The sequence below is a fragment of the Sander vitreus genome, chromosome 12 (assembly GCF_031162955.1).
Source record: "Sander vitreus isolate 19-12246 chromosome 12, sanVit1, whole genome shotgun sequence".
In the NCBI taxonomy this organism is placed as follows: domain Eukaryota; kingdom Metazoa; phylum Chordata; class Actinopteri; order Perciformes; family Percidae; genus Sander; species Sander vitreus.
This window is the reverse complement of record NC_135866.1, coordinates 17,147,777-17,171,905: the sequence shown is the minus strand read 5'-3', so window position 1 is coordinate 17,171,905 and position 24,129 is coordinate 17,147,777. Positions and strand designations below refer to the sequence as shown.

Sequence of the window (24,129 nt, the reverse complement as noted above, 5' to 3'; positions counted from 1 at the left end):
GGCTCCCAGTCCATGGATAAATGGCTTATTGGATTAAGACTTCCATATAAAGGCCGTGGGGGTGTGGGTGGGTGTGGGACCACCAGAGCTGGTAACCAGTAAAACACATACAAAACTAGACTCCAAAGATTAATTATTTTATACATCAGATCTGAATCGCAGGCAAAAGGCTACACACTATTTAGATCACTGTTGGGGAAGCTTTGAGGATAAAGCTGTGTTAGATGAGTTAAAAGTAAAGCCGTAAATTAGTTTTTGCGACACACATTTAGGCAGGCTTGATGCTTCAATATCTTGTTGCAGGGTTTTGGCCAGGAAGTATATATATCTACGTACTGTATCTGTAGCTTGATCTTTGACACAGTCGATGACTGCAGCAGAACAGGATGTGGTCTAGAAACAGACAGGGCGTGCCTGACTGTCTGTGTATGTGCGTGTTCCTCCTTTCCTCCCTTACTGTCTAAGTCCGAATGAAAAGGCACCCAAATAAAGGCTGTTTACTTCCTCCTGAGAGGAAAAAGGAGAATGAGCTGCATTACTCTGTCCCCCCCCTCCTGAATGCCAGGCTCATGAATGGCTCAGAGGAGGAGGAGGAGGAAGAGGGAGGATGGGTGGCACAGTTCTGTTTTGTGAACCCCTCTGTTTCAGTCCCATGAGCGAGATTGTGGTGTTCACCTGGGGTTTGTTTTAGTTTTTGTACCTGACCACTGATGCCCGGGTTTCAAAAGATGTGTAGACAATTAGGCCCAACAGTGTTTATGTTTTAGGGCACAAAAAGGGTGCCTCAAGACACTTAGAGTAGATAGAGTAGGTCTAGACCACACACTATAATTTACAAAGACCCAACAATTCCAGTAATACACACACACACACACACACACACACACACACACACACACACACACACACACACACACACCTGCTGCTCTGAGATGAGATGAAAGGTCAGACCAAGGTGTGCACACTTTCATGTGCCCTAGATAAGATTTGCCATTAGGCTTGTTACAACCGGTTCTGTTTGTGTGTTATATCCTTTGAGTTTTACATTGTCATCATTTCTGTAGCATATTCTCTAAAGAAACAACTCATGCTACAAGCTAAAAAAAAAGGTGCACACTGATCCTGGAGATAAACTTGTATTTAGGGCTGCCTGCAACTAATTATTATTTCCATCAATTAATATTGAATATATATATAATATTGAATATTGAATTAATTATTTTCTTTGTTTATCTTTTTGTCTGTAAAATATCATAAAATAATGATCACAATTTTCCAGAGCCTAAGGTGACTTCTAAAATGTCTTGTTTTTTGTTCAACCAACAGTCCAAAAGCAAAAAATATTCAATTTACTTCTATGATGATATAGATGGAGAAATGCTGGAAGTGCTCCGCTGTCACAAGCAAATATTTAGCATATTTGCATGAAAAATGAGGCACACACAACTAATCAATTGATCAACTTATCATTTTAGCTTTAGTTGTACCTCCAAAATGTTAGGGAATGCTAGGAAGGTTGTATTTCCTTTTCTTCTAATATTTTCAAAGTAAGTGCCGATTTTTCTCCATCACTGTAGTGTACTCATATGTGTGTGGGGGGATGAGCCGTGAATGTGTTTTTATTATGTATGGAGACTGTGTGTGTGTGTGTGAGAGAGAAAAGACGGCAGTCATCTGAAGTAGGGCTGAACGATTAATTGCATTTGCGATAATATTGCGATATGTTAAAACGCGATTTCCTAATCACAAAGGCTGCGATTTGGTCACATGACTCGCGAGAGCAAATCAGTCTGCACTCCGCAGAGAAAGCGTCAACTTAGCACGCTAACGCTACGCCGTACCTTGAGCTGATTTCTGTCATTCAAACAACTCTTGAGTTGTAGTTTAAAACTTTTACAGCCATTTTAATAAAATGAAGGGTTTTATTCAGGCTTGAGTCCATACATGCAGTTAATGGATACAGGCACGCAGAACTGAAGGCTCGGTTGGCAACGAGGAGAGCTTGACCTCGAACTTGTGTGTGTTTATATTCTTTAGATATGAAACAAGTAGAAACGAGATTCCTCTTGTTGTCTGTGGGTACGAGCAGAGACTGGCAATAGCTGAAAAAAAATCCTTATATCCTCTGCAGTCTTCTGCTGCAAAGATATCGGGAAAGAAGTTCTTGTGAAGTTAGAAGCCTTCACTCCAATCAAAAATCAACTCTTCATAAATGATATGGTGGTGCTTTCACTAGCACAGCCAAATATGAAGTCTAACGCTCTGAGCAGAATTTCATTTCTAACTTAAACAGTTACTTAAAATGACACTGATTGTCAGCCTCAATTTCAAATGCCCCCTTGCAGGGAATATCCAACTAAAGAGAATAGAGGCAACAGGCATTCCTGGTTTAAATTAGATGTTTGTGCTTTGCAGTGGTAAGCACAGATGGAGCTCACAGTAGAAACACACGGCAGCCGCTGAAGTGCATTTACTCTCTTACGCCTGCGTTAGCGAGAGTGTGTATGGTAATGTACAGTCATGGATGTCTGTGGAGTAGAGTGGTGCTTGTTATTGTTGGAACAGCACTCAGACTACACAGACACACAGAGAAAACACTTTCTGCTCCATTATTGCGACTGCTGTAGAAACGTCATGTGTGCTAAACTGAGGCTTTGGAAATGGGTCATTGTAAAAGTTCACATGGCTGTGTGTCTCGAGTAGTAGGTTTCATCTGGTTGTATACTGGTGGGGTGAACTGTGTGTGTGTGTGTGTGTGTGGCTCCAGCGACAGGCAGACTGCTGGTGATTAGGAATAACAGGGCAGAGTTCATCTGAGCGAGTGTTTGGAATGCTAATCCACATTGTCATAAGGCGAGCTTCAGCCTGACAAAGGGCTGGAGACATAGGGGGTAGGGGCTGCATGTGTGTGTACATGTCTGTTTGTGTGTTTGTGTGTCGCAGAAGCAGATAAGAAGGTGCTTCATTATTGTCGATTATGTAGTAGCAGTGTGGTGTGTGTTAATAAAACAGGGAGGGAAAAGGTGGAAGGGACAAGAGATATGGGCAACTGAGGGTGGGGGGAAGAAAAACTGCCACTGTCTTGAAATGAAACATTTGCACCGCACACATTCATTAAGGAATAGAGCAGCTGTGTGTGTGTGTGTGTGTGTGTGTGTGTGTGTGTGTGTGTGCAAATCTGTCAACTGTTAGGTAAGCAGGAAATACAGATAGAGACAGGCAACCATTAGTGGAACACACACCTTTTAATGAGCTGTCAGTTGTCTCATCAGCAGAGCATTTGCTGTCGGGTCAGGCAGATGAAAGACCTCTGGATGACCTGTGTTAATGTCAGTTTGGCCCCATGCTCGCTGTATTTCTCTCTCTCTCTCTCTCTCTCTCTCTCTCGAACGCATGCACATGCACGCACGCACACACTCTTGTGCAGTGGGGGAAGTGACAGGTTTAAGATTAGGGGAATGTAGTAGAGAGTGCCATCAACACACAGTCAGACAACCTTCATATTGTAGGGAGTCAAGCCAGCAATGACCCAGCTCGCCTCCACACCACTGCAGTGGGTTTATTGTTATTTCTGTCAAATCTCCTCACTCTTTTCCCCCCTTCCCTCTATCTCTGCCCTGTCCCATCATCCCACTCTCTCTGCCTCCCCTTCACTCCCTCCCTCCTCTTCAGTGCTGCAGTGCTGCCTTCTCTAGAAAAAAAGAAGAAGTAAAAAACACCAATCACAAGAGCTTGTAAACGGACGAGCCCCCTTCTATACAGACACACCTGGCTATGCATAGGGCGCCAGCCTATTACATTTGCATGCATATGCTCATTCATCCATGCTCTTGTAAATAAGGGACTATCCCCTACATACAGTACACACACAAATTAGGACTATTAGTAGTTGTTTTTTCTTCTTGTTGTCTTCAACAGAAAAGATAACTTGTAACTGTAGTTGCTGACAGTACAATAGCTATAATATATGTAATATACTATTTTTTTTTCCTGAGTTGAGATGATATTATTCCCATTTGTGTGTACAGAGCTGACGCATGTTTAGCCTAGCTTAGCTTAGTTATCATAAAGACTGGAAGTTCTGTCCACATTTCATAAATACATCTACTAACACATCTAACGCAGACCTGTTAACACGTTGTGTTCTATTGTTTAACCAATATATAAACAGAAATGTGAAAACAAATCATTTTAGAGTGGTGAGTGATTGAGGGAGTGATTAAGTATTCTATGGATAAACGTTTATAGATGGCTTTAAGAGGCTAGTAAGTCAATTATTGATGCTTTCTACAACCTCTATCTCTCTTTCTTCCGTCCTTCTGCTTTTGCAATTTTCTCCCCATTGAATTCTCTCTTTTCCTGTTTATACCTTCTCTCCTCTCTACACCTCCCTTCTCCATCTCTTTGTCTGTTGCTGTGGGCTACCTAGCAGTTCGTATTGCTGTGTGTGTGTGTGTGTGTGTGTGTGTGTGTGTTGTGTGTTCTGTGTATAAACTGCAGACAGCCTGTTTGCAGCCTGTGTGTCATGTCAGACCTGTCTGTGGCAGATAAGCATCAACTCCATCAGCTTGTGGCCTCTCACTGAGCGTGTCCTGGATTTGCTCAAACACACACACGCATAGCGAAAATACATGGTTCAGAGGGAACGAAGCTGACACAATGAATCATAAACATTCAACACACAAATATGTCTTCACATTGAGAGAAAGGCTGACTCCAACCGTGTTGCATGCATACCAATGAATCACACACACAGAGGCATGTTGACAGGCCATGTTGTAGCCATGTTGACTATCATCTTATTTTATTCATAGGCCTTCCTCAGTGGGCTCATTCAGCCTCTACTCTTATCCATTTTCCTGCTGCCTTCTTTTTCCCTGACACTGTATCACAGCCGACTCAGGTCGTAGCTCCCGTGCGTTCCTCACTTTTAATGCCATTCGTCTCCATTTTCCAGCTCTTGGATGTCATTTGTCTCTATTTCCTATCATCTAAATGACATTTGTCTCTATCTTTCCCCTCTGTGACCGTGTTTTTCCTCACCACTTTCTTCTTCTCGTTCCCACGCCTTCTGACAAGGTTTAATTTTTCATAGTATTCTGACAAATATAATCTATGCTGCACTCTATCTATGTGTTTGATCTTGTGTGTGTGTTTTCTGTTTCTTTTAACCGCCAATTCTATCTGTGTGTGTGTTTCAGAAGGCAGTGGAGGAAGAGGAGAGCCAGGTGAGGAAACCCTCAGCAGATCTCTGCTCCCCCAGCAGCAAGTTGCCCGATGCCGACCCTGCAAGAAAGGTCAGTTGCCGGCTCCCCTCCCTATCCACCCATCCCTCCATCACCTCCTACCGCTCCAACATCTTCCCCTCTTCCCCCTCCCCCTCCTCTACAGACAGGTCAGCTCTCAGGGTCACCACCCCCACCCTGACTGACTGACACACACACCCTGCTCATCCATTCATAGCAGCACGCATCTCCTCCCTGACCTGTCAGGAAATACACTCATTCAGTGGCTGAAAGGCTTTGCTTCTTCACCTCCCCCTTGTGCAGCACACACATCAACTTTACATGCACACACACAGGGAAGAAGCCCTTTATCATGATCATCTTTTTTCTCCAACATTCTGTCTCTCTCTCTCTCTCTCTCTCTCTCTCTCTCTCTCTCTCTCTCTCAGAGAGTCATGTACAGTGCAGCACATTCCCTTCTCCTGCTGCTTCTCCCCATGTATTCATGTGGATGCATGTGTCTGTATGTGTGTGGGCATGTAACGGGTTGCCATTGTGATAATACATCTGTTCTGCTGCAAAATTGTATGCAAAGATCAATAAATATGATTGAATATGCTATTCTGTGCCTTTTATAACCATAACACAATGGCTTAAAAAACAGTGTTGTTGTGTGTTACTTATATTTGTGTATTTGTTTTGTTTTTCTCAGGGGAAAACATCTCAACCTACTCTGGTGTTTAACCGTCTTTTCTCTGACATCAAGGAGGAGCCAGGACACCCCACCCTGGTCCATCCCAGGTACTACACCTTATTAACTTTGATTAAACAACACCAATAGACCATTTTAGGTTTGCAACTAATGTATAGATATATCATTATTTATTTATCTATGTTATTTTTTCCATCCATTATTTAAAAAACTGAGAATGGCCATTACATGTTCTCGCAGTCTAAGCGCCCACAACCCAAATATATTAAATTGACAAAAAAAGCAGCACATTTAAGAAGCTGAACCTAGAGAATATTTGACGTTTTTGCTTGACTGAAACGATTAATTGATTATCAAAAATCTCTGTCGATTGGTGTCCTAGAGAACAAATCACTAGTTGTTTAAAAAGTAAATTTTTATTTGAGGGAGGGAGGGGGGTAGTCTTTGCTTAAAAAAAGCATCTATCAATACTAGAAGCTATTCCTGTTGGCCAGGTGTTATCTTTACAAGCCTGCTACCTCTGTGCCAGATACTGTAGGTGTTTTTTTGCCCTTCTGCTTTAGTGAATTACCAAGTAAAATTAAGTTTCAGTTTGACTTTAGTTTCTTTCTCAGTAAATACAATTCCCATTCTTTAGTTCCCTAATTGGTGCTGCACTCCCTCTTTTGCTCCCTCTTCTGCTCTGTTCCCTCCTTGTCTTCTCTCCTTCATCACATGTTACCACTCTCCCTCCCACCTTTCCTTTTCTTCCCAAAGCCCTCGTTTCCTCTCTTCTGGTTCTCTGTTACTCCCTCCATCCCTCCCCAGAGCACACCAGCCTGTGTCGGGATATGGCGCTCTGATAGCTCACACAGTAATCTAACCCAGATTAAAAACCGGAATTAGATGGTTTACGGCGCCATAGCTACATGTGACTGCCGTGACATACTGACTGTGGGGGCTCGCAGATGTCAGGCCAGACAAATTGGCAGTGTTAAAGTTCTGGTCACCTACCAGCATCACATAACTGCTACACTCTCAAACCAGTCAGGACTTGCGCAGACCAGTTTGGAGCATGTCTTTTGCATTGCAGCGTTACTAATAATTGCACTGCTACAGCCAAGCGTCGTTCTACACATCCACAGCACTTAACGTCGTATTTGGGTTACTACCAGCATCCATTAGCTGTACACTTGTCAAATACAAGCCAGGCTTACATTATTCAATCACATCTTTCATGTGAAGGAGTTTCAGATTCCCATTCAGGCGAGCAGGCAGTGCTTCGTCTCCATCCAGAGGAGAGGAAACAAGGCTCGGTTGGTAGTGCTGTAGTTTTTCAGGCAGAGCCCCACTGAGCTGTCATGCTTAACCTAGTTCACAGCTCCCGCTCTGACTAGAGGGGGCTGCTGGTGGGGGAGGGGTTCAGAGCTTCTCTTCCCTCCTCTCCTCCATCTGCTTCTCTATCTCTCTGTCTCTTTCTATTCTTCTCTCTTCCTTCCCACCATGCAGCCAGGAATAGACAGATAGTGTTGGCTCAGTGGAGCATCTCTCCAGGCACTATCTCTTTCTCAGTTGTACCCACTACCTGGACATTTGTGATAAGTGAAAGGTCTGTTTAAGCTGAGATCCTGTAAACACATGATAAGAAGTATCCATATTCCACATTGCGTTTTCAGCTCCTCAGAGCACATTTACTGTAGGCTAAAACAGCCACTACATGACTTTTGTTCTGTTACTATGATTCAGCTGTTTTATTGCTGTAGAGGTAAGAGGCCCACATGAGTTATTGCAGGTGTATGTAGCTTCACGTATAACAGTATATTAGCGTTGCAGTCCATAACTTGTAACATTTTAAGTTCATTGCAAAGACGGAAAGGTATGTGAAAGGCGCCGCTGCTACCATTATGAACTAGAATAGACTACAACAATAAAAACAAAGACAAAACAGATGCTTGATTCAATGTGTACAAAATTGTTGTCTTTGTAAATTATAGTGTGTGGTCTAGAGCTACTCTATCTGTAAAGTGTCTCGAGATAACTTTTGTTATGATTTTATACTATAAATCAAATTGTAATTGAATAATTAGCAGCATACCTCTCCTTTGTGTCATCGATGAAAACTTTGAATTCAATTGAAATTACTTTTCAATGCTGTTGTATGTTCAGCATTTTTGTGTTAGGGTTAACATTAGTAAACATGTATGTACATATGAAGTCAGTTCAGTAATTTAAATGTCTTATTTATTTTTTTAATCTCTGTCTCTCCCTCAGTTACTACCTGTACACATATGATAAGATGGTGGCTCCCAACGTGTCTCTGGGGAGGGAGGCGGAGATGAGCCCTGAGATGTTCGGAGCGCTGCTCAAACACCACTACAGCCGCAGAGTGCTGGGCCAAGACGAGCCACCCATGGGTCAGTAATGATACACACATTAATATACTCACAGTTGATGACACAACTTGACAAATGGAAAGACATTTATTTATATACACTTTACCACTTTGCTAAACCAAAGCAAGCAAGACTTTATTTATATTGCACATTTCATTCCAAGGGAGGAGGAATGTTTTCTATCTGCTTTTGAACGGTGTTAATGTTGGAGCACATCTAATGCAATCTGGCATCAAGTATTCCAGGAACTAGCACCATAAAAACTAAAAGCCACTTCACTAACTTTAGATTTAACCCTTTGAACAATCGAAAGGCCTGAGCCAGATGATATTGGATAAACAAGTCAGAGAGGTAGTGTACTGTGGAGCACAAAGTAAAATGTGATCAGATTTAATGTCAAGTTCCCAAGGTATACTATACTGAGAATTGTCATTCCTTTAGATAGATACTAATAATGAGCAAGTAAGTCCCACCCACTTCTCAAGCCTTTCAACTTTTATGTTATGATCCATTCTGTCAAATGCTAAACTCATTCTTACACACTCACATACTATAATAATTATGTTCATGTAAGTAAAAAAACTGAAAAGAGCAGAGCTGAAAAAGGTGAAATGGCAGGAAATTGCTTCTAATCTGTTCATTAAATTATTAGCTTTAGAACTCGCTAATACAGTGGGGAGAACAAGTATACTTACACTTACAAAGCATGTAGAAGTCTGTAATTTTTATCATAGGTACTCTTCAACTATGAGTGACGGAATCTAAAACAAAAATCCAGAAAATCACATTGTATGGTTTTTAAGTAATTAATTTGCATTTTATTGCATGACATAAGTATTTGATACATCAGAAAAGCAGAACTTAATATTTGGTACAGAAACCTTTGTTTGCAATTACAGAGATCATACGTTTCCTGTAGTTCTTGACCAGGTTTGCACACACTGCAGCAGGGATTTTGGCCCACTCCTCCATACAGACCTTCTCCAGATCCTTCAGGTTTCGGGGCTGTCGCTGGGCAATACGGACTTTCAGCTCCCTCCAAAGATTTTCTATTGGGTTCAGGTCTGGAGACTGGCTAGGCCACTCCAGGACCTTGAGATGCTTCTTACGGAGCCACTCCTTAGTTGCCCTGGCTGTGTGTTTCGGGTCGTTGTCATGCTGGAAGACCTAGCCACGACCCATCTTCAGCTCTTACTGAGGGAAGGAGGTTGTTGGCCAAGATCTCGCGATACATGGCCCCATCCATCCTCCCCTCAATACGGTGCAGTCGTCCTGTCCCCTTTGCAGAAAAGCATCCCCAAAGAATGATGTTTCCACCTCCATGCTTCACGGTTGGGATGGTGTTCTTGGGGTTGTACTCATCCTTGTTCTTCCTCCAAACACGGCGAGTGGAGTTTAGACCAAAAAGCTCTATTTTTGTCTCATTAGACCACATGACCTTCTCCCATTCCTCCTCTGGATCATTCAGATGGTCATTGGCAAACTTCAGATGGGCCTGGACATGGCTGGCTTGAGCAGGGTGACCTTGCGTGCTCTGCAGGATTTTAATCCATGACGGCGTAGTGTGTTACTAATGGTTTTCTTTGAGACTGTGGTCCCAGCTCTCTTCAGGTCATTGACCAGGTCCTGCCGTGTAGTTCTGGGCTGATCCCTCACCTTCCTCATGATCATTGATGCCCCACGAGGTGAGATCTTGCATGGAGCCCCAGACCGAGGGAGATTGACCATCATCTTGAACTTCTTCCATTTTCTAATAATTGCGCCAACAGTTGTTGCCTTCTCACCAAGCTGCTTGCCTATTGTCCTGTAGCCCATCCCAGCCTTGTGCAGGTCTACAATTTTATCCCTGATGTCCTTACACAGCTCTCTGGTCTTGGCCATTGTGGAGAGGTTGGAGTTGGTTTGATTGAGTGTGTGGACAGGTGTCTTTTATACAGGTAACAAGTTCAAACAGGTGCAGTTAATACAGGTAATGAGTGGAGAACAGGAGGGCTTCTTAAAGAAAAACTAACAGGTCTGTGAGAGCCGGAATTCTTACTGGTTGGTAGGTGATCAAATACGTATGTCATGCAATAAAATGCAAATTAATTATTTAAAAATCATACAATGTGATTTTCTGGATTTTTGTTTTAGATTCCGTCTCTCACAGTTGAAATGTACCTATGATAAAAAATTACAGACTTCTGTGAGTGAAGTTTCATGTTCAGAAACCGACTTTGTGTGATTAGCAATAAAAATGGTAAGGGTATTAACCAAAATGAATACCAATGTAGAATAAATCCACTTTTAAGTAACTGTTTCTCTTTGCTCCTGGAAAAAGAAAATGATCAATAGTCTATTCTATAATGTATGTGCTTCGAAACTGTGCTTGAAACTTGGGTAATACTTTACTTTAATGTCACTTATTCAGCATTTATAAGCAATTTATTTACATTTAATGAATAGTTTTTTAACACTTTAATGTAACCAATTTCAGGTTAAGGGATTTCCATGAAGAAATTTGATCATTTAAGTAATTATTATTACTTAATAAATACTCCCATGACTGTACACTGCATGTACATTAGACGGACAAACATGGCTGACACATGCCCACTTTAAAAACATGACACACACATACAGCAAGAGATTTACATACATACAACATAATGAGAAGAGAAATGCAGATCATGTAGAGCAGACACATGCTTACTGTAAACATACAACCTACAGTAAACTGCCATCCAACAAACACACATTCATGCACACACTTAACATTGTACCCTGCAGCGATGCCCATAATTCTGCATTGACCTTCACATAAAGACTCTGGCACCTCAGTTTTGATGAACAAGAGGGGTGGTAATAGTCTGTGACCTCCTCTCTCTCTCTCTCTCTCTCTATATATCTATATCTATATCTATATATATATATATATATATATATATATATATATAAATAAACCGTTTAAATAGAGAGAGGGAGAGAGAGAATCGTGGGAATGGTTTCCATCTGCGATTATTATGAAACGTTGACTGACAGTCTTTCTCTCATATCTCTGAGGCGTTCTGCTCCCCCTTTACTTCTCCAACCAATCCGTCTCTCTTCCCTCCTCCTTCTCTTTTTCCTGGCAGCTTTTTCCACATCCTTTCTGAGTCCGTCCTCTGTCTGCTCCTGCACTTCCTCTCCCATCCATGCATTCCGTCCTCGTCTCTTTCTTCTCTAGCTCCCTTCATCTCCACCTCCCTCACTGCTGTGACTTTTTCTTTCCCCCCTCCTCCTATCTTTGTGTGTGTGTGTGTGTGTGTGTGTGTGTGTGTGTGTAAGCACACGCGCAAGCCAACTGGAGTCAGTGAATGATGTCCTCTCCAGTGCCAGACATGTTGTGTACAGAGTACGTACTGTCAAACACATACTGTATAAATACATTATTCTGGTAAACAACACACCGTTGTCATACTCTCTTCACTATTTCTTCTTTTCTTTTTGTCTGTGAGCTTGTACAAACACAAAATCATTACTAGCCTACACATGTCCCACTGCAGCATCTGTGCACATGTGTCTTTGTATGTTAGACTGTGACACAGACTGTTTCATCTTTTTCCCATGATGGACACCTTTTTTAAAGGCCACAGTGAGGGAACCAGCCAGAGTTTAAACAGAGGATGAGCCCACGCACAGCAGCGTAGCTCCCACACAAGGCCCTTTATTCCTCTCTTCTTTCTCAGTGACTGAGGCTGCGTGCGCGCGCACACACACACACACACACACACACACACACACACACACACACACACACACACACACACACACACACAATTTGTGGGTGAGTGTTTGATTCCTTAGCTGTTGCCTTGTGCTTGTGCGTGCACTCACACTGAGAAAAAGGTGTGAGCTTTTATGAGGTTGTGCGAGGGTGTTACTAAGCATAGGCGGGAGTGTGCACCAGCTTGGCTCGCACTTCCTGTCTTACAACCACCTCCTCCTCCTTTCTAACTTCTTCCTTCATCCTCCTCTTCCTCCCTCCTCAGATCTTCATGCGTCGCCTCCCGTTGCTGCTGGCGCCGAGGAGGCCAAATCCCGACGTGCCGCTGCTGCCTCGGCCACTGAGAGGGAATGCCAAGCCCAGGCAGTTTCCATGGAGACAAGCAGCCCGAGCTGCAAGAAAGCCACCCGCACTCCCGCCCACACCCCTCCTCCTCCTCTTGCGTCGTTGTTGTCGCCGGTAACGGAAGTGGTGGCTAAGGACACGGGCTCTGCCACGAGCAGCACTGCAGTAGTGGTGGGGGGGCTGGAGGACGACAAGGACAGGATTGTTGTGGAGATCATGCAGATGTACAGCAGGCAGCAGGATAAGCTCAATTCCACCCTGCACAAGCAGCTGCAGCTGGAAATGGTGAGTTGGCGGTCGGAAAGAACAAAGACCAAGAAAAATGAGCCCCTGACTAAGACCATAACTGTCCTCGCCTAATTAAAAGTGTCCTTGATGTGGAGGTGATGCTTACCTTCCACCGACCCCTCCATCTCTCCATCCTATAGCTGAAAAAATCCTAAAGCCTAATCTGTCCAAATGTTAGTTTAAGATGGTTCAACTATTTGTCAAACAAGTCAGCACCCCAGTTCATGTAAATCACAATGGTTCACTGATGTACATTATTAAAACACTCAAGTTTAATTTCAGTTTGGACATATGGAAATAGGGTTGACCTACATTATAGTGATGTTCACATCTATTTCACGTCCCTCTATTTAAACCCACCGATTAGATTCTTTTCAAGAATTGCATTTGTATAGTAAAATTATATATTCATCATAAGAAAATGTTGGTTACAAAATAAAAAGCAAATTGTGCTTTAAAAAAAAGTTTGATATACACACCATATTTTTCCACTTTGGTCTTTTTTTGCCCTTGACTACATCTATAATCCCACTGAATGTCTTAAAGGTCACATGCACCGATTTATAATCAGTAGAAGCCTGCATTCTACTGGCACTGAGGTATCAAACATCTGACCTCCTTGTGGAGGGGCTGGAATGTAAAGCATCTTTCTCTCCAGGGGTCAGTGAAGTATCACGTTATTATTGTTATTTCCCTGACTTAGTCTCTGTATCTCCAGGAGCTGGAGGCGGTGCGCGGGGGTGAGGCGGCGAGGCTACGGGAGCTGAGCGCCGAACAGCGGGAGCTGCGCAGCGAGCTGGAGGCGGTGCACAGCGAGCAGGCGCGGCAGCTCAGCCAAGCCCGCCAGGAACAGCTGGAGCTGGAGACGCGTCTGGAGCAGCTCCGACAGCAGGCCTGCGCCTGCGAGCCAGGGGCACAACTCCAGCAAGAGGCCCACTACACTGCACAGGTATGGACTTGGAGGGGAACACATGCACGCGCAGCACCGGTTTTGGCATCGGAAACGGTCTGAGTGATTCACAGTGACATATACAATATGCACATTGGCTTGCATCGCTTAACATATGCCATTTTTATCTCAGACGTTACCGTTCCAGACACCAGTCAAACTCAAGGAAGCATCAGTGCAGCACTCTACATGTTGATACTTCCTTGCATGTTCTAAGCATTTATGACCAATTCATTTACTTTGCTTTCAATTTATTACCATGATTATGCAACAATTTCCGTAATGACACTGTTGGCAAGTTATTGACAACTTGCATTTTAATGCTGCACATTAAGACAACAGGGTGAGATATACAATAAAATGTAAACATCACTCTGTGAATCATCCTCAGTAAGCTCCCTCATATTTTAAGCTTCATCTTTTAAATCTGCCTTTCAGATACAAATATAATAATTTTAAGATCACATAGTCATCAACCACATATTTAGGGTAGCGGAGAGTCTTTTCTACCAAACTTTGAGAGTGGAGATGTGGTCATAGTCTTTCTGTGATTGAGAGTTTTCCTTCTAAATACTTTTGTGTCTATGCATGTCTTATATCGGTCACTATGCTGTTGAAGAGTGTGAAAACACACACACACACACACACACACACACACACACACACACACACACACACACACACACAGAGCCTTTGTTTGGGTTTCCACTAGACTTAATCTTAAAATAAGTTCTGTTATGTTGGCCTGAGCTCCGGTCTGCAGTATCCCCCACCTGTGTGTCACTGAAGTTGCCCCGCTCCCCTTGGCATCAAACTCAGGATGTCTGCCAGTTAGTTAGGAAAGGAGGTGTGCATGTGTTTGTGTGGCTATGAGATTAATGTTGGCCTGAAACTAGACATTGTTTGAAGACATTTCTCAGTTTTACACACATTTCCAAAGTCTGGGTAAAAACACAGAAGTGAATAAGTGTCTTCTAAATCTTTTCTTGTTTTATGTTCACATATAATTATTATTAGGACGCTTATCTCTGTGCTCTCTTTGGCTGGAAGCAGCACATTAGTCATAACAGTAGACTGTAGTAAACACGGTTGAGGTTAAAAAAAAAATGTGACCACTGATGGCCAGAAGAGCAACAAACAATGAGTGTTAGGGTCTCTCCAATCAGGATTTGTCTGCATCTTGACTGTCACAAAATACAGTGCGACTCCAGTAGATAGCCTATCTGCTATACTTTGCACAGTCTGTTATGATAGTACCTACTAGCTAACTACGTGTCAGCTGCTATCTATTTGTCTAAATGTTGTGTGTAGGGTCTGTTTTGTGTACATGTCTTACTGTATTTATTTGAGTTTCTGATAGGAAGAGAAGGGCTAAGATTAAAAAGAATCCCTGAACATCTTAATTCTCTGACGCCACATCATTTCTAGTCATCACAAAGTCTTTTAATACGTCTAGCATGGCTTATGACAGATTATTGTTAAATGTGTTAGAATAAATGTCTTCTAAAGTGCTGTAGGCATATGTTGACCTCAACTGTTAAATTGAGTGCAGTATAGAGGTGGATGAATAATTTCTTTGTCATCATGTGTTTTTGTTTGTTTGTTTTGTCAATGTATATGTCACCATTATGTGTACCTTTTAATGTATAGTGAAGGAGTGCTGTATGACTGCTGGCTATCTTTATGTTAGTCCTATGTTACCTGCCTAGAGACTGCAGATGAAAAGTAGTTATTTTTTACTAATTCTGGCATATTTACATGGTGTTTTTATACAACAATGTTCATAAGTATGCATGGTCCCTATCAAATAAACCAATAAAAAAAAAAAAATGTCTGTCTTTCTTCTCCCAGTTGTCGGAGCTACGTCAGAGGCTGGAGCGGGCGGAGGCGGACCGGCAGGAGCTGCAGGAGGAGCTGCGCAGGGAGCGTGAGGCGCGGGAAAAGCTGGAGCGCACAATCACCCAGCTCAAGCAGCAGATGGTCCAGTCTGCCACGGTGGGAGGCAGCCCCTCTCCTCCTCTTACCCCTTCAACTGGACCCCCTAATGCCCACTCCCCGCACTCCTCCTTCTCAGAGGCCCCAGCGGCTGGCCAAAAGTAACTGCCACCCCCCTCAGGCGCCTCCCTCATTCCTCTCCCCATCACCCGCCAACTCTACAGACACAAACACATTTCTTTTGCTCCACTCTCCTCTCTTTAAACAGTATTTAAAGATTTTTGGGCATGTATGTTTGATTTAATTTATAGTTTTTACTGAACAAACGGCTGCTTCACAGATGGGAGTTTGGTCAAGTGGAGACCCCCCCCCCCCCCCACCCCCCGATTATCACTCTCCTCTCCCATCTCTTCTTGCTCTCTGGATTCTGGAGCTAATGACTGAGATTTCAGATTTCAGCTCAGACACACCGACTCGTCACGGACGTCACTTCATGGTACTACCTGGCACAGCAGCCGGTGTCCACGGACACATAATGGTGCCTGGTTGCATGCCCCTTCACTCTGTACGTACAGCCCAAACGCTCCAGCCCAAAACGCCCAGTGACTGCAGGAAACTGCATGGACATTTCAATATTTTTGCCCTCCTTATAAAACACAGAAAGAAAAGTGTAACATGTTAAAAACATCAAATCTATATGGAGGAGAAAGACCTTTACTGTACAAAAAAAAGACATTTTTGCAGATGTCGTAAAACCTCATGAAAATATGCTAATAGTGACTCTGAACTTGAAATTAGTGTTTTTAGTGTGACCCCTACAAGGTAGCTAGCTAGCAAATCGTCTGGCCTGGACCCCAGCTGCTCCTCATACCGACTAGTCTCACCCTTCACTCTGCTGGGCAGCACCTGGACTGTCCCGTTGTAGACCAGTCTGTCGGTTAATCCACCCCCCCGCCCTTCACACACACACACACACACACACATACCGTCCACTGCTGTACGCTAGCGCCATCATTACTCTCTGTTGGGAAACTCCTTAACACTGTGGTTATCACCCACTTTAGGCTAGACAGGAAACACTGTGCTCTTTTCTTGGCTTGGCATAAAGACGCTCGCAAGCAGTGTTATGCACTTAACACGCTCTCCTCCTCCAGAATCCCCTGGGAAAGGAATGTGGCTGGCTGAGCCGGTGTAGCTTTTCGAAGAAAGGCAGAGTCTCTCACATGTGCAGTAGCTGTACTGTGTTACCATAATACATGCAACATCCTTGCATGGCCACGCACACTCGAGTGTGTCAGTCCAGGCATTCAGGCAGAACAATGGCCCCAGCGTTCCCAGCAGATGATCAAAGCTTAAGTCTGTCCCTGTTTTCTGGGCTTCTCTTTTTGTATCATTTGACTTCATTGTTAGCAGATGGTTTTTATCCACCACCCTGTGTGTCAGAGCGTCATCTAAGAATGTGGGTCGCAAGTGAAAGCAGTTAGTCCAGGGTTGTTTAGGCCTCTGGTCCGGCCCCTGCTTCACGTTGTTCTGCCTGGCTGAACAAACAGCACCAGGCAGGAAGAGGAAGAGAGGGGAGGCGAGGATTGAGGGGAGCGCTCGGAGGCCTGGTGCACTCTCCCCCTGGGTGGCCTAGACGCCCGAGGTACAGAGGGAGCCCTTTTTTGTTCTGTACTGTCAGAATGGGGGCAGCTGTTGTTGTCTGTGGGCCTCTGCCCACCCTCGGGTGAGACTGTACAGGATCCCCCCCATCTCTCAATAAACTCCCTCCCTTGTTCTCAATAACCTCCCTCCCTCGTTATCTCCCACAAAACAACCGTCACTCACTCACACATACATACCCGTCCATCCATCTCCAGTGCCAGATCAGCTCGGGATGTGCTGTGTTTTGTAGATGCCCAGGAGAGCAAGCAGACGTCCAGCCAGAGGAAGAAAGGACTTCCATTGTGTCAGTTGCCAGGCGAAAGTGCCATTTTTATTGCCACTAAGGAGATCCCTGTGTGTGTGCGTGTGCGTGTGCGCGTGTGCGTGAAAAGAGAAGAGGATCGGCCTCAGCTAAACTGTTGAGCTTTTTTTATGCATCTGCTATAAATGCAATTTGATAGACATTCCACTGTGGTCCATCCTGTTCAATGCTGATTTTCTTACACAGCTTCCCTCAACAATAACAGACCTTAAAGACCGGGCAGAGTACAGCTGTGGTTTGTTGATTGTCATAAAAGCAGGTGCAAGAAATCAAACCGCCCCCCGCTGTACACTCTACCGTTTCATTTAAACCTTTATTGAAATTATGAAAGAAAATATTTAACGTATTAACTAAAGATTTATATTCACTTTGTAAATACAGTAGTCATTAATATATTAACTGTTCTTGTATGAAAAATATTCTAAAGGTTATATAAATTGGACCAGAACCAAGGCTTCAGATGTTTTTGCTTTCTTTTTAAAAAAAAAAGTTATTAGAACTTGACTTTTGTCGAGTGGGGAGTGAAACGCATGGTTTACTGAGACGTGATGCAGGACAAAGGCAAAATAGGAAAATAATACTTTGTTACACACTTCCCCTCTTTTCTGAAATAATACTTTTTTTGTGGATTTCATCTTTATGAACTGTTTAACGTGTAATGTAATGAGTTTTTTCTGTTTAATAAGAGAGAATCCCCCCCCCCGGGATAAATTGAAAACGAAACATTTGTTTAAGAAAAAGCATTTTGGGAATTGCAAATTATTTATTTTTTTGTGCATGTTTGGCTGCCTCTTATGTTCTTATGTGTCACCGGGCCAATCTATCAATCTGTTCAAAAAGAAAAGCAAAAAGATGTTTCCCCTCACGTAACGCACAAACTATTGAGATGCTCATATGCATGAACATTGAACATGTGCAAGTTCCATAACATTATTGGTTTAGAGGTTGGCTAAAGTCAGATTATGAAGAACCTAAAATGTAGCCTTGTGGTTTGCAAATGATGTGTGAGGTGAGAGAGGAAAAGAAAGTGTGTGTGTGTGTGGGGTTATGTTTTCTGATTCTGATCATTTGTTTGTCTGGATGTGTAAAAATATGACTTAATTACCCCCCCCACACACACACACTTCACTTTGTGTGATTTGCATTTTATACACAAGGGGGCGTTGTTTAGCTTCTTTAATCATACACCATATTGAAATGAAAAGGACTAAATGTAAATGTAAGGGGAGAAAAATCCCTTGTAACACGGTTTGCTGGGCCTTTTGCATTTTGCAGTGTTATGAGAACTTGGATATGCTTTGTACAGAATTTTTACAGGTGTGAACAGACAAGAAAACAAGGTGAAATGAGCAGAGCTTCACCATGTGGACAAATTTGAATACAGGATTTACATACGCATTGCCTCCAGACTATGTGGAGAATGGTAGTAAGCAAATCCAAGGTGACCTTTGAACTGTTGCAGGTGGTATGCTTTGTTGTTTGGTGTATCATTTTCAGCCAGCTAATTTTCTATGCCAGTGTGGGAGAAGTAGGAAGTATGGCTGCATTGGTGATTGATCACACAGATCACTGAACACCACGTTTTAATTTATGCACATCTTGCTAAAAAAAGATTCATGGCTTTGCTAAAAAGAACCTTTTTTCCCCTCAATGCTGTTCTGAAACATGAAACACAGTGTCTGTGTTTGACCATTGCATACTACGTTGCCAATACTACAGTGTGATCAGACTTTTGTTCTTGCATGAATCGAGGCACTGTTCTCCTACCTCATGTTGTGATATGAAAAGATGTTTTTTAAGCAGAAGACACTGCATCTCTGTGTATCATCAATATTTACTAGTAAATTACATACCTGTAAATGCTTTTAGCTAATACCTCAGTTGTATCTAGTGTTTGTTTTCAGTTTTTTGCCCTTCCCTGATTTCAGATCTTGTAAATAAACCCTGTATAGACAATGAACTTGGATCAAATTCAAGTAAAGTTCTGTAGTGTCAAACCAGAGTTGTCTTTTGCCTTCTTATCTGCTGGTGATGCTGATATAACCTCATAACATCCTAAGTCTCGTATATCGACATATGAATATTGCCCATCCCTAGGAAGAAGTACTCAAATGTTGTACTTAAGTAAAAGTAGCAATACCACGGTGTAGAAATACTCTGTTACAAGTAAAAGTCCTGCATTCAAAATGTTTAAGTAACAGTACAATACAGTAAGTAAGTATTATTTCCTGGTTAAATTTGTAATCTGTAGAGCTGAAACTATTTCATCATTTCATTTTTTCCCAAATTGATTTTTCATTGTACTTTTTATTTTAGAGTAATCATTTAATTTCAATCAGTCTTTTTAATTGTATATTTAACATGTAGCTAGCTGCACCCAACTGTGCAACTTGTCAGCATAAACACAGACCGTCCAGAAAGTGGTGGACTGACTGACCTGAACCACATTGCCATTCGTAAAGCCGTGCTGCTACCTTGGCTACCCAACTTTTCTTTAGAAATACAAATGACTTTCTTTCTAAAAGACATTGAAGTCTCAGCAGCTAATCCCACTTCTTCTAATACAAGTCCTGTTTTTACTTGCTTTGAGCAGTCATGTTCTGTCCTCTGCAGCCAGGCTAAATTTAAATCTCCACTCACAGAAGCTGTCGGGAGGAACTGCTGCCAGGCCCTGTGCTAGCTGCGCGCCTGGACAGGTTGCACATAAAACGACTGTTATCAGAAGGCTGTTGAGGAAGCAGAGCCAGGCAATGTTCAGACCCAGGTATGCAGGCATTCCCACAGGTAGCAGGAGGAGCGCAGCCAGAAAACCCAGGAATAAAGCCCATGTGTTCAGAAATATATGCAGGGCTTGATGAACAACATTTCTTTTGGAGTGAGCTCTACTTTCATCTGTAATTTGGTCTCTCAGAGGAGGATTTTTTAATAATCGTGTGCTGCACCCAGCATGCAACGCTGCACAGCCCAGAGTCAGGAGGAGAAACATGGCAACCTGCATGATCTGAGTGGTGTGGAAGACCCAGCACTGGTGTATCTGGTAGTGAGACACATCCTCCATGGCAGGACTGAAGTCAGACAGCACGAAGATGTAGAGAGCAGTGAGGTACCACAGGAAGCCAGTCACAAATAAGCAGACAATCCCTCTGGCTCTGGCGGTGGTGGGTTGCAACCTTCGAGTGACAGTAAAGAAATGGTCCAAACCGGCCACGACTACAACAGGCCACTGCAGAGCACTGTAGACTTGTCCAAGGATTTGAACCAGCAAACACACATGGTACCTGGTCAGCTTCAAGCCCAGGAGGAGGGCGTAGTCATCAGCGTAGACGTGAAGGGTGGTGACAGAGAGGGTCACGATTGAGTCGACGACAGCGAGGGAAACACTGAAAACCCCCAGGAAGCTTTTGCAGATGTGGTTTCTCTGGAGAAACACCAGGGCCCAGTTGAGCAGACATTTTCCTCCCAGACCGAGCAGGATGGAGGGGATGGAGATATTCATGGTGTGCAGTCTGAAAGACTTTTTAACCAGAAGTGCACCAGGAACTGTGGGTCATTACAGAGACAGTTGCAGCATTTTAGCATTTATTTGTTTGTGTCCGGTTAGTTAATGTTAAGTTAATGTTGGACAGTCCAACCAACATTAACTTGTATTTTAACTTATCACTCATAGTGTAGTAAGATGCTAATTAAGAAAATATGGGCTGTTAAATTTTCAGGGCTGTTAAATAAAATAGATGACTTCTGTGACATACCTTATGATTTCTTTTCAGCTTTGACTGTATGGAAATTACAAAAACTCACAGTGGAATTTCCCTTAAAGGTGCAGGTAAGCCTTATAAAACTAACTTTCTGTCATATTTGCTGAAACTGGCCCTATGTTCCAGTAGAACTACATGAAGCAGTGTCAATCACTGCTCATGCACACACATTCATTCTCCCTTGTGGGGGGAGGGGCTTAGGAAACCGTTTTGGGCTTTAGCGGAAAGGGGAAAGGGACTAAGAAGTTGTCGAAGTTCACATTTTTCCAGGGCCTGGATCTTCGCAATCCTACCTACAGCACCTTTAAAATAAAAAAGAAACAGGTTTTTTTTTTCTACTGCTTATTTAAACAGACAGTGTCTCATAGTAACCACCAGACTCTTCTTTTCCTTTTTTAAAACCTTCTTCCTTGCAGCAGAAAACTCAAGTGTCTCATTGTATTGGCATAGGTGTTTGAAGTCAAGGCAGTTTAAATAATAACCACAAGATTAACTAAGTATTTAAGAGAGCCTTCAAGCTTCCCCAACCGTCATGTTTCAATTTTTCCCTTCTGCTTTTCAATCTACAACTGATTTTACTGTAAACCCAGTAAAACAGGCGTATTCACAGTCTGCAGTATCAATAATCCCAACCAGGAAATGGAGCCAGTACACAGTACAGACAGTGAGATACTAGCTATCACAGTGATATCCTAATAATGAACTCACTGTATGCACTCACACAGTCATTGTGTGTGTGTTTAAAGCCAAGAGACAATAAGAGATAAATAAATACACAAATTTTCTTTTTTTTCCCCTGAGCTTTAAGGTTGTTTATTCGTGTTGGCTTGAAAATTCTGATTCATTCTTCACCAAGTAATAATAAAAAAAAAAGAAGAAAAAAAAAAGAAGAGTTCTTCAGATACCAAATGATTATTTTTTTATTCTACGTGCAGACGGTGACAAAGTGACGCTTGTCCTTTGACTGAAACATCACATTTTACACGTTAGAATAAATTGATTCTTTCTGCACCAATCAACTTATTTAATAGTAAGTGAGCGTTTGGACTAAATAAATCCATTCTTTACACTCTTTACAGATTTCTTTCAGTTTGACAGGAGACTTTTGCAACACAACACACCTATTTAAAACCCTTGTGTTGACGTCGGGTCACATTGGCCCGTTTTACATTTTTGTTTTATATCAGAAAATATTGGACGTAGAAATAAGCGCTGAAAATGTGTAGAAGAAAAATTTCTAAATTTAAAACGTTGGAAAAAGCTAAATGTAATTGTGAAAAAAGGCGTCACAAATGTCAGAAAAAAAAGTGTTTTTTTCAAGGTTGAAGGGAAGACAACACAAGGGTTAAAACAAACGAAGACACGTTACCTTTGGCTTTTGTTATGGGCAGCTCTCTCTCTCCGCCCTGTTTTGGGTGTTTTTGTTCTCTGTTTGTCTGCGTCTATCTGTGTTTTTCCACCTGGAGTGCTGGAGGTGTGTTCAGAGGAAAGTAGGTCAAGGGGCGTGACCGAATCAACACTGCACAGCCGTTCCTCACAGCTGCAGCTCATCTACAAGAGTCATTCCAGCAATACTTAAACCCGGGCTGATCACCTCTGCGGCGCCAGTTCGTTAGCTACACCCATGTGGTAACTCGGCCCTGAGGTCTCTGGTTATTCAAAGTTGTGTCCGTGTTGTCTTGTGCACCCTAGCTTTTGTCTTTGTTCTCCTGAGCTCATACTTACCCTGTGTTTCTGTCCAGTGACCGCTCAGACCTGCTGCCTCCTCCGCTGTGCCTACAAGCCTCCAGCCTCACCGTCCAGCCTTATCCCCCACCTGTGGAAACTTCTGTGAACCCTTCCCTGCCTGTCCGCCTCGAGTCTCGTACGACCTGGATCCTTCCCCCTCGGCTCGCCTCGGTACTCGGACCAGCCAGGAGATTCCCCGCTCAGACAAAATCCACACTGTATCTCTGAGTACGATTTTGTTCATTAAAACCTTTACACACTGCTTTCATTGTCTGTGTGTGAAATCTCTGCGTTCTGGGTCAGAACAAGCCCCTAACAAATGTATTACCTGTGTGAATGCATTCATCTGTTGAAAGCGGCACTGTATGTCTGTCTCGGTCACCCAAATATCCAGCTTCAGTGCACCTGTACTATCAAATTGTTTAAAAGGCGTGGTTGAAGGAAAGGGAAGTCAGTTGGTCAACAGGTGTATCAGAACTGGCCAAGGCGGATCACAAACCTTACATTGACTTTTTCCCCCATCACTACAGGGAGTGGAGTTTAAGCAACTTTACACGTTACGTACAAGTACAGTTTCATTTTACTGAGACTTTTCATCATCCGAGTACAGTGGTCGTAGTTCAAATATTAATGCTTGACTGTACGGCCCTGTTTTTGCATGCTCTTTCCTCTCACACTGCCAAGGTAAAAACCATGAAAAACCATTTGAACAAATGAAAGCTTTTAATCAAAAGTATTTTTACGTTGAATATTTAAAAAAAATCAACGGACCCCGTTTCAGGAAGGAGGTTTAACAAACTGAGTCTAACCCTGATGTCTGAGTTGATTTACCCTGAGATGGGAAACTGAGTTTTCGGTTCCAGAACAGCTGATTTGAGTTGGTTCAATCAACTCAGAGTAGGTTCACGCGCGTGCACCACCACAATTAAAAAAGCCAGTATGAATGGAGCCATGATACTACGATTCACCATGGACACAAACGGGTCGGCGGAAATACTCATGCGCACAAACGAGTTTGAACATGTATTTCGTTAAAAAAGCAAGACAGCGGTTGCTGCTGCAACAGAGGGATAATTGTTGTGGGAGAGAATTGTTGCTCTAGTCAATGC

At 42.8% G+C, this 24,129-nt stretch overlaps 2 protein-coding genes across 6 annotated transcripts in view; one reads left to right on the top strand and one right to left on the bottom strand.

The window, feature by feature from the left end:
• Window positions 1-19,534, top strand: part of skila (SKI-like proto-oncogene a) — a 36,929-nt gene extending 17,395 nt beyond the window's left edge. The window contains exons 3-8 of the mRNA XM_078264176.1: window positions 5,202-5,297; window positions 5,938-6,026; window positions 8,188-8,330; window positions 12,320-12,684; window positions 13,406-13,636; window positions 15,488-19,534. Coding sequence (XP_078120302.1) covers window positions 5,202-5,297; window positions 5,938-6,026; window positions 8,188-8,330; window positions 12,320-12,684; window positions 13,406-13,636; window positions 15,488-15,736 — 1,173 coding nt within the window. The 3' untranslated portion in view covers window positions 15,737-19,534. The remainder of the gene's footprint in view (window positions 1-5,201; window positions 5,298-5,937; window positions 6,027-8,187; window positions 8,331-12,319; window positions 12,685-13,405; window positions 13,637-15,487) is intronic.
• Window positions 19,191-23,500, bottom strand: gpr160 (G protein-coupled receptor 160). 5 transcript variants are annotated; one of them, XM_078264180.1, is made up of 2 exons: window positions 21,287-23,500; window positions 19,191-21,077 (listed from the first exon to the last, which is right to left on the bottom strand). In XM_078264180.1, the coding sequence occupies exon 2, from the start codon at window positions 21,031-21,033 to the stop codon at window positions 20,131-20,133; it is 903 nt and encodes a 300-aa protein (XP_078120306.1). In that variant the 5' UTR covers window positions 21,034-21,077; window positions 21,287-23,500; the 3' UTR covers window positions 19,191-20,130. The 5 variants fall into 5 exon arrangements, with proteins under 5 accessions (XP_078120306.1, XP_078120304.1, XP_078120307.1 ...); XM_078264178.1 differs by having other exon boundaries at window positions 19,191-21,594; window positions 22,662-23,500; XM_078264181.1 differs by having other exon boundaries at window positions 19,191-22,760; window positions 23,018-23,500.
• Between the last annotated feature and the right edge of the window lie 629 nt (window positions 23,501-24,129).